Genomic DNA, 13,560 nt, shown 5'->3' with positions numbered 1-13,560 from the left:
TATATAATCACACCTTCCTTACTTGAATAATTTCAGCTATGCCACAAGCTAGATAAAAAAGTTAATGACTTACATAACTATTGTGTACAAGCCTAAGTACAGCCTAAACCAGTATTTCAATCCTCCATGTCCTTGTAGCAAAGCAATAATCCATTCATAGTGCTCAATAACGCCCCTAGTAATGTGTTACAATTGTGAACTACCCTGTGCATAACAAAATGGTGGGAGAGAAACAGAACTGCTAGAAGTGTAAATGAAATATTCTTATATGAATGTGTGAATAAAACACACTTTAAAAGACACATTTTAACACCATAAGGTGGTGAAATAAGTCAATATATATCAAGCATACTAATCAAAGTGAATGCTTAGGGTTTCTAGAAAACCTTATACCTTTTCAGAATTCCTAGTTCCACCACATGTATTTGGGTTGGCTGAGAATTCTGGGAGTTGTAGCCCCAATACATTTGACGGACATCAGATTGGAAAAGCTGTTATATGGGAATGCTTAAATGAAAAACATGCTATAAACAAATTAGAGAAACAGAAAAGTAACAGAAGAATTCAAGGGATAAATAAAATCACATGGATATCAATAAGAATAGCAGGCAAAGTAAACATGTAATCTGGAATGACCGTTTATTTTATCTGCCAAGAAATAATTCTGAAAATAACATGTACATTCCTATTTCAGCTAGGCGAAGAAAGAAGAGTACTTAGTTATGGAGTGCAATATAGTGATTGGGTTCACAAATTATCCTAAACCATAATATGGTTTCTTTGGGTTTGGCCTATTGTGATGTATGAACTCAGCTGTTTGGTTTGTAAACAATGTTTCATGGCTCAGCATGTCTGAACCTATGAAAGTGCAGCATTCTGAAGGTAGAGAAGATACCAGGGATTAACTGGAGATTAATGATCTTGTATAGAAGGTTATGGTTGGAAAAGAAGTTGCCAGTTTGAGTTGATGGTATTAGGCTTTAGTCATTTTGTCTAAATGTCTATTAGACACACAGTAGAATAACAATAAAGTGAATTAGCCATTATTGAAAATTGTGGAAGCTCTAGTGAAATGACAAGTTACAAACACAACAGATTATGTTCAGATAGCAGTACTGCCCAGGAAATGGTACAGAAGTAAACCGAGCAATTGGGTTTGTCATGGTAAAGTGATACAGAAAATATTCCAGTTTTTTACTACATAGAACAATTAATTCCCTGAAAACTGACCTTTTGGAGTTCCCTTTAACGCAGAAGAGGAGGAGGCAATAAATGTACCCAATGACACTAATTATATTTGCTCTATATAAATGTCTATAGAATGAAACTTTGTTTTAATGGACTATTTGGAGGAAGGAGTGTCCATTACACCTGAATATTCATTAACCCAAAATTGTGTCATTTGCATAACTAAATCATCATGCAGATGATATAGATTATTTTATTTTATTTTCTACCCCACCTTTATTATTTTTATAAATAACTCAAGGCGGGGAACATACCTAATCCTCCTTCCTCCTCCTATTTTCCCCACAACAAATACCCTGTGAGGTGAGTTGGGCTGAGAGGGAGGGACTGGCCCAAGGTCTTGTGTAATTGCCTGACCGTTGCCCAACCATATCACCCACGTTTTATGAAGTGTGGTGATGTGGTTCGGCAATGGTTGTTTTTATATAATACTGTTTCTTTTAACTTACAAAGCTGCCCAGAGTTGTTTTAGAGTTGGACATCCTAACCAGGGTTTCTCAACCAGGGTTCCTGGAGCCCCTGGGTTCCACGAGAGGTCACTAGGGATTCCCTGGGAATCATGATTTATTTTAAAAATTATTTCAGATTTGGGCAACTTCATGTTAAAGAAGTAAGTTTCATTATTTTTAGTTAAAGAATTCTGTTAGTGCATATATATACAGGCCTACCCAGGAAACAAATATAATAATTGTGTAACTTCTGGCCTATATTTGAGCCTGAATGTGCAGGGGTTCCCTGAGGCCTGAAAAATATTTCAAGGATTCTTCCAGGGTCAAAAGGTTGAGAAAGGCTGTCCTAGAAATTCAATAAATAAAGTTAAGGTAAACTTGATATAAATTTAACTTCCTCATTCTAACTGCTTGGGAATACAACAAATTTATCCAGTGTTTCAAGGGGATATCAGGATGAAAATGTAGTCCATTGCATCTAAAGTCCACTAAATGTGGGTCCATGAAATTGAGGTTTTAATTTAATTTAAAAAGTAATTTAATTTAAAATTAAATTAATTTTAAAAGAATACAATGCAAGCACTTCTTTTTTCTCTCCTCTTCACTATAAACAATTACACAAACAGTTCATTTGGCTTCCATTTTGATTTTCTGCTTCAGTAGGACCTGTCTGAATATTTTGTATCTTTAACAGAAAACAATCTGCTATCCCTACATCCAAACTAGGATCCTGCTGTTAAATCTCTTAAAAAAAACTCTATGCTAGGCCTACCATATCTGGGGTGCAAAGATTCACATAATCCCTCTCCCATCTTTAGGAGAAAGGGGTTGTTAAGAGCTTTCTGTACAGGTAGTCCTTGCTTAGGGACCAGAATTGGGACTGGTAACTCATGACTGTGATGGGCTTACAACCTCACTTTCCCTTCGGTCATTAAACGAAGCACCACAGTCATTAAGTGAAACATCACGTGACTGCAGTTTATGATTTTACTTCCACTTTCTCTCTTAACTATGCTTGTTGCAAGCCAGTTGTGAAGCCCACAAATGGCAATCACGTGACCATGGGACACTGCGATGGTCATAAATGTGTGCCAGTTGTGAAGTGCCCAAATGGCGATCACATGACTGCAGGACACTGCGATGGTCATAAATGCAAGGATTGGTCATAAAGCTTTTTTTAACACCATCGTTATTTGAAACGGTTGCTAAACAAGGCAGGCAGTAAGTAAGGATCTGTTTTGTTTATTGTCCTCTTGTGGCAGTCTAGATTTTTGCAGCTAAGATACGTTAGGCCTGCTCTGTGGAGGAGCCATATAGACAGATTGAGTGTGGGCATTAAGTGAACAAAGCAAATAAAATCCCATCAGTGCCAGTCTTTTCAAAAATCCTCTTTGTATGTAGTTTCCTAAATTCTGTGCATTTATAACAGGTTTGTATCAATGCAGTTTAGATTAGAATGGTTTGTGGGGATCTTTTTTTTTTTTGTCTGAATTTCTTGCTCTTAGTTCATTATTACAAGAGGAAATATTACAAGAGGAATTCTGGTGTTTTGTTGATCACCAGAAGTGACAGACCATAAATTTAATAGATGTAGCAATAGTACCACTTTATTTCTGAATACAAGAAAAGTACTCTGAAAACTAAGTGGCTTGTATACTCATGTCAGTAGTATATAGACATGAATACCCTCCCCTGAGATCTGGCAGGCTCCTATCTTCCTAGCCTTCCAAAAAACCATGCACACCTGGCTTTTCCCACAGGCACTGGGGTAGTGTGAGGCTGGAGTCCAGAAAGGGCTTTTTGGGAATGTGTGACCACTGGGGGTTAGGGTGTTCTGGTTTTTATAGTTTTTATAGTTCTTATTGTTTGTGAGCTGCCCAGGGTTATGTTGCATAAGATGGGCAGCTATATAAATCTTTTAGATAAAAAAAATGATGTCCTGTGATACCATAGTTACAATGTGAGATGCTTTTTTTTTGTTCATGTTTCTTGTCATTCCACTCCTGCTATCTCACACTTCCTTTTTTTCCTTGTCTCTCCAGCAGTTACTCTATGTTCCATGCCCACTTATTACTATTACAATATTTCTTATTCTAATTAGTTTGTGTGTTGGGGTGTGTGTGTCATGTACGTATACTGAAGAGATGCTGTATTAAAAATGTTTGACCTGTCTAGTGATTTCTGTGGGCAACTTGAAGGGGGGCAGCTCAGGTTCATAGCAGAATAGAAAGGGAACTTTGCCAGACAACATGGCCTTTCTAGACTGCACAGGTCAGTGTTCCTCCCCATCTTTTCCAATTTTTTTCTTCCTTTCTTTCTGTCCTCCCACCTCTTATCTGAGGGATTCTTTTCCCTTTGAGTGTCCCAACATTCCATGCCACTGAGTTCTTATGGGACTATTTTGAAGAACACTTTCCCTGTTTGTTTTTTTCCTAAAGAATTTTGAGCATCAGCAAAACCTCAGTTCCTTATGTTGTTGATACTTTCTTTGAATCATACATGCTATAGTTTCAGCTACATTAGCTTGACTGGAATTGGCTTAGACTGTGTGCTAGCAAGTAGTGTTAACTGAAGAAATGTTCCCAGTGTAAAAGAATGCATAGCTCCATTTAAACATTTACTAAATGTCTTCATGGATGTGGTATCTTCACAATTCCCTTTAACTGTGACTTCTTTGTGTTGACAGAGGTAGCCTGTAAAAAAGCTAAGTATATTCAGCTAAATGCAGGTGGAGTTGTTGAAGTTCAGTAAGGCCAAACACCTGAGTAGGGTTCATATCAATCCCTAAAGTGAAAGAATAGAGGAGGACAGCAGTGGGCTGTGAAATAAGTGCTAGTGAGTTATCGATTGAGTGCTTGCTCAGTCCATGTGTTTTAATAAAAGAAATCATTCAAATTTAATAATATTTCAGGTGTAGCTTTGCATAACGCAGAGTTAGTTTTTGTTTCATTCATATAATAGCTACTATGTCAAATTCTTTAATATATTCGTGTTTATAGTTGTGTCCTCTCCCCTCCTTTTCTTGCAGGAGAAGATGAGGATGAGTTTGAAAACTTCATGCTTCCCCTGACAGTTTCATTTGAAACCTTAGCCCAGATATTTAACACTAGCTTTAAGCAAGAGGAAGCAAAGGTAGGTTACTCTGAATAGAAGGAGAAATCTTGCTCATCATAATAAATAGTGGTTTTAAAATATGTAAAATTAATTGCATTTAAGTTCTACTGAATTCAGTGGAAGTGAGTTTTGAATAAATTCTAATTCTCCCTTTGAAGTCCATATGATCAGCTTGGCTACATTGTTGCATTTTTCTTGTCCTTGCCTTTATTTATGGAATGCTAAGTTTTAAATGCCTGGATGTGTTCTCTAATTGTTGAACTTTCAAGTGTGATTCTGCATTCCCCACAGAAAGGGCAAGGTCTGACATCTCCATCTTAAGTGCCAGGCAAAGCATTGACAGAGCAAAATAGTAAATCAGAGAGCAAAGGCTTCTTTTCCCTTACTTATCATACCTCTGACTCTCATCCTGACTTGACATATGCCCTGTAGCTGGGTCTATGTTCCTCATGACAAGTTGTTGAATGATTGAGGGGCCACAGCAAATGTAACTAATTCCTAGTCTGCATTGAATGCCCAAGGGGAAGAGTGAAGGCTTTGCCATCCAGTGGGGAGAATAGGATTCCTTTAGGGATATTTTTTCATCAAGAACTTTATTCATAAAAAGGTGAAATTAAACATGGCACTGCACATGAAAATATCATCACAGAGAGCTCACTTCTCTCCATAAGATTTAATAAAAGACACGTCTGATGTTGTACAGTCAATTTATTTATCACTTTATTTATTCTCTTCACTTCCCTTTTAGTAACAGTAATGTAGGCCAGGTTTAGAACATGATGGCGCATTATAGTTTTCCTTACTAAATAGGAACCAGACACATGACTTGTGTTTTTAGTGGCAGTTCTGTGATCTACATTGTATTTAGTTCTCCCTGCTGATTACTGCTTTTGAACGAGAGCTAAAATAAATGTTTAGTATCTTTTCCCTGTGTAATTTGGTCTCTTGCATATTAAATACTTGGGGAGGGGTTGTGTGCTCTTCTATTTGTTTAATTTACATATTATAACTGGGTGTGAGTGGATTTATGGAGGAGCAGACAAATACTAGCTAAAAACACTGTATGCTTAGAACACCTCTTCTAAACAAGAATTTAATATATAAATCAAGAGTTTATTAAATGGCTGGGCATATATGTATAAATAGGAACTGGTCTTGAAGTATTGCATTCTTAAACCCAACAAAGTGATTAGGATAACTGATAGCTAAATAAGGTTTTTATGTGCCTGTGGGAGCCATATTAGGATTGATTTGACAAGTCAGTTCAGCTGTGGCAACAGTCATATTATCTAGCACAACATTATGTTTTATTAGTAAAATCCTTAAGTGTAGCAAGCTGTTTGTGTCAAAACAACAGTATATTTTAAGGGAAGAAAAGACTTGCTAAGTGGAAGCTGCATTATCAGGAACGAAAGACATTAGCATAGCATTACATTAAATAAATTGCATTCTTGTATTATGAACAAACAGTTAACCATGCACTCTAGAGTGGCTATTTCAGATATGTTGTGTAATATTCCTAGAAGCTCTATCAATATTTTTTCTTTAGCATTTTGAAGTGTGATGGGAGACTCAGTAGTGTCATTGCTACTTTTTTCCCTCTCTGATGCACTTCAAGAGAACATAAGCTACAATCCAGAGAGCTGTGTGTTAATTCCATAGATTCGGAAAAGTTCTGAGCTACTTATTTGAAGAGTTCTCCACTCCACTTTGCTAGCTGTATGAAATTTAGGGGAAGTTAAAACATGGTTCTAGGACAGAGCAAAGACACTGTGCTGCTTGAGAAGGAGGACAAGAGACACCACTACCATTCCCTTATTGTATATACACAGAAGATGCCATACAGAAGCAGTTGAATCTTGGTTCAGCACTTGTAACAGGAGCAAGCTTGTGGAGGGGAAAAGGAAAACACCATATGGGACATCTTCCTTCCACAAACAGCAGCCATAAGGTTCTAAAAAAATAGTCATTGGGGAGGCTGCTGTTGCTGCTGCTACTACTACCAATAATATTGCAGCCTCTACTGAAAGAAGCAGCTATCTTACTTTGCAGAATGATAGGACATGGTATCAAACTCATGTAGTGAACTCATGGACATGCTACTAGAAAAAAGCCCCCAACTTACCTGATTTATTTGGTTTGATTTATCACTGCACAACTTACAAAAATGCTGCTCCAGGCAGTGGATAACCATACACACAGAATTATAATACAGCTAAAACTCAACCAAAAACACAACAACCAAGTACACAACATACTGTATACTCCAACTTATGGGATGAGCTCCTCTAACATCCTAACCCCCATGCCAGGTCTTCAAGGGCTTCCTGAAAGTTAACAAGGTTGCAGCAAGTCAAATCTTCAGAGAGAAATCATTCTACAGGGCAGGCATCATCACGGAGAAGGGATGCTTCCTAGGTTCTGTCAGATGACATTATTTTACAGAAGGAATCTGGAGCATGCCCACTCTGTTGGAAGTATGTGGAATGGGCAGAAACAACCAGAGACAGGCAACCCCTCAAATGACCTAGTCTTACACAATGTAGGCCTTTATAAGTGATAACGAGCACCTTTAATTGCACCTTGAAGCCTACTGGGAGCCAGTGCAGCAGATGTATATGAGGTGTTACATGGATGTACTGATATGCACCCATGACTACCTATGCTGCTGCATTCTGGACCAGCTGCAGGTTCTAGATGGTCTTCAAGGGCAGCCATGTAGAGTGCATGACAGTAGTCTAACCAAGAGGTGACTACAGCATGAGTAATGACAAGCAGAGCCTCCCAGTCCAAGAAAGACAGTTGGTATACTAGATGGAATTGTGCAAAGGATCTCATGGCCACAGCTATCACCTGCCCTTGGAGCAGGAGCCAGAGGTCCAAGAGGACCTCCAGATTGCACACCAGGTCTGAGCAGTGGCATGCCACCACCCCCAAACCAAATATGGGAAGTTTCCAATTCCCGGACAAGGGGGGCTCAAAATCCACAGCCACTCAATCTTGCTAGAGTTGAACCCAAGCCTGTTCTTCCCTATCCAGGCTCCAGGCCCTGAGACAGAATCACTTGGATGACCAGGAGCAAAGATACACAACTATCATCAACATACTGATGATACTTCACTCCCTGCTGTCAGATGACCTCTCCCAGTGGTTTCATGTAATTGTTAAGCAGAAGTGGAGAGAGAGTGGAATTTTGAGGCACCCTGCAAAGCAGTCTAGGGTTGGACCACTTGACCCCCACCAACTAGAACTGATCCCAGAGGAAGAAGGAGAACCACTGTAACACTGTGCCTCCCACTCCTACTCCATGGATCCAGAAAGATACCATGATCAATGATACCAACAGCCACTGAGAGATCAAGAAGGGCCAGGATGGATGCACTACCCCCATCTTGTGCCCTCCATAGATCATCTGTCCTAGTACTATAACCAGGCCTGAATCCACACTGGAAAAGTCTAGATACTCCACTTCCTCAAGGGCCCTTTGGAGTTGTAGCCTGACCACTGTCTGAACAACCCTCCCTAAAAAAGAAGGGTTGGAAACTGGATGAAAATTGTCCAGTTCTGTTGTATCCAGAACAGAAGAGTTGGCAGAACCATCCCCTCTCTCAAGCCCTTATGAGTTCTTTAAAAGGCTTATAGGAATGTGACCATAAGTAATAAGAATATCAGATTATGTGTTACATCATGATAAAATTGGTGATTTGATCAGCAGCTTTTTTGAGAAAAAAATAGGAAAGGTGTTTTGATTTATTACCATCAGATTCTAGATACTGTTGTATCTTTGATTTTAAAATAAGCATTGCAACCAATGTACTCTTGAACTGGTAGAGCAGTTAGAAGAGTGTTCCCAAACCTAATGCCATCCAGGTATGTTGGACTACAATGGCCATTAACCCACCTAGTCAGTGCGCCCATGCAGTTTGAAGATAGGTAGTTCAGTGTATATACGGTGAGCAGATTTACCAGATTTAGAAAGCAGATTTGGGAAAAACCCATTAGATAGAAATATTACTATATGTACTCTCTTTCATTGTTCGACCTATGTTGTTTATTCGTTTAGTCGCTTCCGACTCTTCGTGACCTCATGGACCAGCCCACGCCAGAGCTTCCTGTCGGTCGTCAACACCCCCAGCTCCCCCAGGGACGGGTCCGTCACCTCTAGAATATCATCCATCCACCTTGCCCTTGGTCGGCCCCTCTTCCTTTTGCCTTCCACTCTCCCTAGCATCAGCATCTTCTCCAGGGTGTCCTGTCTTCTCATTATGTGGCCAAAGTATTTCAGTTTTGCCTTTAATATCATTCCCTCAAGTGAGCAGTCTGGCTTTATTTCCTGGAGGATGGACTGGTTTGATCTTCTTACAGTCCAAGGCACTCTCAGAATTTTCCTCCAACACCACAGTTCCAAAGCATCGATCTTCCTTCTCTCAGCCTTCCTTATGGTCCACCTCTCGCAGCCATATGTTACTACGGGGAACACCATTGCTTTAACAATGCGGACCTTTGTTGTCACTGTGATGTCTCTGCTCTTAACTGTTTTATCAAGATTTGTCATTGCTCTTCTCCCAAGGATTAAACATCTTCTGATTTCCTGGCTGCAGTCAGCATCTGCAGTAATCTTCGCACCTAGAAATACAAAGTCTTTCACTGCCTCTACATTTTCTCCCTCTATTTGCCAGTTATCAATCAAGCTGGTTGCCATAATCTTGGTTTTTTTGAGGTTTAGCTGCAAGCCAGCTTTTGCACTTTCTTCTTTCATCTTCATCATAAGGCTCCTCAGTTCCTCTCTGCTTTCAGCCATCAAAGTGGTATCATCTGCATATCTGAGATTGTTAATGTTTCTTCCAGCAATTTTAACTCCAGCCTTGGATTCCTCAAGCCCAGCATGTCGCATGATGTGTTCTGCGTACAAGTTGAATAGGTAGGGTGAGAATATACAGCCCTGCCGTACTCCTTTCCCAATCTTAAACCAGTCCGTTGTTCCGTGGTCTGTTCTTACTGTTGCTGCTTGGTCGTTATACAGATTCTTCAGGAGGCAGACAAGATGACTTGGTATCCCCATACCGCTAAGAACTTGCCACAATTTGTTATGGTCCACACAGTCAAAGTCTTTAGAATAGTCAATCAAACAGAAATAGATGTTTTTCTGAAACTCCCTGGCTTTTTCCATTATCCAGCGGATATTGGCAATTTGGTCCCTAGTTCCTCTGCCTTTTCTAAACCCAGCTTGTACATCTGGCAATTCTTGCTCCATGAATTGCTGAAGTCTACCTTGCAGGATCTTGAGCATTACCTTACTGGCATGTGAAATGAGTGCCACTGTTCGATAGTTTGAATATTCTTTAGTGTTTCCCTTTTTGGGTATGGGGATATAAGTTGATATAAGCATTACCTTGACAGCATCATCTTGCAAGATTTTGAACAGTTCAGCTGGGATGCTGTCGTCTCCTGCTGCCTTGTTATTAGCAATGCTTCTTAAGGCCCATTCAGCCTCACTCTTCAGGATGTCTGGCTCTAGCTCACTGACCACACTGTCAAAGCTATCCCCGATATTGTTATCCTTCCTATACAGGTCTTCCGTATATTCTTGTCACCTTTCTTGATCTCTTCTTCTTCTGTTAGGTCCTTGCCATCTTTGTTTTTGATCATACCCATTTTGGCTTGCAATTTACCTCCGATGTTCCTAATTTTCTGGAAGAGGTCTCTTGTCCTTCCTATTGTATTGTCTTCTTCCACTTCCGCGCATTGCTTGTTTAAAAATAATTCTTTATCTCTTCTGGCTAACCTCTGGAATTTTGCATTTAATTGGGCATATCTCCCCCTATCACTGTTGCCTTTTGCTTTCCTTCTTTCTTGGGCTACTTCTAGTGTCTCAGCAGACAGCCATTTTGCCTTCTTGGTTTTCTCTTTCTTTGGGATGTATTTGTTACCGCCTCTTGGACAACGTTGCGGACTTCTGTCCATAGTTCTTCTGGGACCCTATCTACTAAGTCCAATACCTTAAATCTATTCTTCACCTCCACTCATATTCCTTAGGAATATTAGTGAGCTCATATCTAGCTGATCTGTGGGTCTTCCCTAATCTCTTTAGTCTGATCCTAAATTGTGCAAGAAGAAGTTCGTGATCGGAACTACAGTCAGCTCCAGGTCTTGTTTTTACCGACTGTATGGATGTCCGCCAGCTTTGGCTGCAAAGGATGTAGTCAATCTGGTTTCGGTGTTGTCCATCTGGGGAAGTCCATGTATAAAGCAGTCTCTTAGGTTGCTGGAAGAGAGTGTTTGTTATGCACATTGAGTTGTCTTGGCCAAATTCTATCAGCCTATGTCCTGCTTCGTTTTGTTCTCCCAAGCCATGCTTACCTGTAATTCCAGGTGTCATTTGACTGCCCACCTTAGCATTCCAGTCTCCCGTGATGAAAATAACATCTCTTTTAGGCGTGTTGTCCAGTAGGTGCTGCAGATCCTCATAGAACTGCTCTACTTCAGCTTCTTCAGCATCTGTGGTTGGGGCGTATATTTGGATCACTGTGATGTTAGATGGCTTGCCCTGAATTCGAATTGAGATCATTCTGTCGTTTTTTGGATTGTATCCAAGCACTGCTTTAGCCGCTTTACTATTAATTATGAAGGCTACTCCATTTCTTTTGTGGTCCTCTTGTCCTCAGTAGTAGATCTGGTGGTCATTTGATGTGAAGTGGGCCATTCCAGTCCATTTCAGTTCACTGACGCCCAAAATGTCTTATCTTTAATCTTGACATCTCACCAATAACCACATCCAATTTGCCCTGGCTTATAGATCTTACATTCCAGGTTCCAATGGTGTGTTGATCCTTAGAACATCGGATTCGCCGTTCACCACCAGCACTGTTGGCCGCTAGCCGTCCTTTCGGCTTTGAGCTAGCTGCGTCATCACGTCTGGGGCTAGTTGAACTCATCCGCTGTTCCTCCCCAGTAGCATTTTGACCATCTTCCGACCTGGGGGTCTCATCTTCCGATGGTATACTGACATATCTCTGGTTGTACTGATCCATGGCAAGAATACTGGGGTGGGTTGCCATTACCTTCCCCAGGGATCGCATTTAGTCTGACCTCTCTGTCATGACCTTCCCGTCTTGGGTGTCCCTTCATGGTTTAGCTCATGGCATCATTGAGGTGCTCAAGCTCCAGCACCACGACAAGGTAACGATCCTTTGCTGAAGGTTCGATCTATAGTGCCATTTAAAATTACGATTTGGATTTTAAATAATCCTGATGAAAGATTGCAATTGGTTGTCACTTGTGGACTTAATCAGTATTGAAAACATAGTGCTTGTGTACTGTCTTGCTTGACAGAAACATTCTTACTGGGGATGGTTTTTTTTTTAATCGAGTTCCAGTGTTATCTCCCTAAACTAGCAAGTTCTTAATGACCCTAGAAAGTGATTGCTTTGATTACACTTTAACGGTATTTGCAAATAAAATCACAAGTAATTAAGGGGAAATCTCCAGGCTTTTGAGCAACTTTGATGCATGATAACTGCCTGATTCAGCTCCATCTAGAGTAATGCTGTGTAGACAAGAGCTACTGAGATCAATAGCAACATAATGATAGTGGCAGAATTAAGTGAGTAACCTGAGAACTATGCCTTCAGAATGCATGCAGCTGCCACAAGCCGGGCCACACAGTGCACTCCTTGCTTCCGTCCTAAATGTTCATCAAAAGACGCCCTGCAGGAAAATGGAGTTAGATGCTCTTTATTGCTGATCGTGTCTCTTGCCACATTTATCAGGGAAATTGGATTAGCAGTTGGCAGCTGCAGGTAGACAAGGTTCTGCAGTGATTAAATATGCAGCTTGGCTGCATTTGTTGTGACAGACCTTTAGTAAATTCTACTGTAAGCACCATCTGTCTAATTTGTATAAAGGCAAACTTCATGCTCTAAGCCACTGCTAAAGAACTAGATTTGTTGCTTTATCATAAAGTAAACTTTTCTACTAAAATCTTTTAAACATAATTTATTAGGTTAAAGGAGTGTTTTTGTTTGTTTTTGGTTTGTATCCTAATGAATAAATAATATGTGTAAAGTGCTTTCAGGTATGCTTGTTTTGCAAGGGCTGAAAATAAAAATAATCTGTTCTGTTCTTCAGTAAAATGTTTAGCATCCTGTTTGCAGGCAGGTGACACTGCTAAAATATCACTTAGAAAATGGCCTCTGACTGCCAAATTCATTTAATTTGTGGCTTCTAGTAGAGTTTTCTAATTGGCTTTTATACATCTGAAATGCATACTGTAGTTGAAATATAATTGAGGCAAAATAGCTTACCATTCTTGAAATGCATCTGTAATTGACAATAGGGTTCATAAAGCATATGTTCAGTTTTATTTTCCAGAAGGTGCTAACAAAATACATGAGGACATTTTCATGTCCCAGCATTAGCTGGGATGGGAAAACTCATTGTTGCAAGATGATTGCCAATTTTTCTCAACTCTATTTTCTTAATCTCCTAGATTGGACCTGGAAATTCTGCTCAGTAATATACTGACTTTCTGTATTTAACATCAGTGTACTTTGATATTATTTATGATGTGATTAGTTTGAAAGAACAAATAAAACAATATCTTAGGAAGAAGAGTTGTTAAATAGCATCATGCTATTTATAGCTGGTTCACCCAAACTCAAAGCTGTTGAATTATTTAAAATCCTTGATTTCAGCTTGCACACATTAAAAGTTTTCACACTAAGTGCCAAATGTTGCAAACAGCACTTTA

The 13,560-nt window shown here is 39.8% G+C and overlaps 1 protein-coding gene across 2 annotated transcripts in view; it reads left to right on the top strand.

Moving 5' to 3' along the window:
* Nucleotides 1–13,560, top strand: part of RANBP17 (RAN binding protein 17) — a 227,276-nt gene that overhangs the window by 143,521 nt on the left and 70,195 nt on the right. For both annotated transcript variants that reach the window (XM_063315799.1, XM_063315806.1), the window contains exon 19: nt 4,726–4,829. In XM_063315799.1, the coding sequence (XP_063171869.1) occupies nt 4,726–4,829 (104 nt within the window). The remainder of the gene's footprint in view (nt 1–4,725; nt 4,830–13,560) is intronic.

Source organism: Candoia aspera, chromosome 1 (assembly GCF_035149785.1).
Source record: "Candoia aspera isolate rCanAsp1 chromosome 1, rCanAsp1.hap2, whole genome shotgun sequence".
NCBI classification, from domain to species: domain Eukaryota; kingdom Metazoa; phylum Chordata; class Lepidosauria; order Squamata; family Boidae; genus Candoia; species Candoia aspera.
Note: the sequence above shows the minus strand (reverse complement) of the source record. Positions and strands in the feature narration are given on the sequence as shown.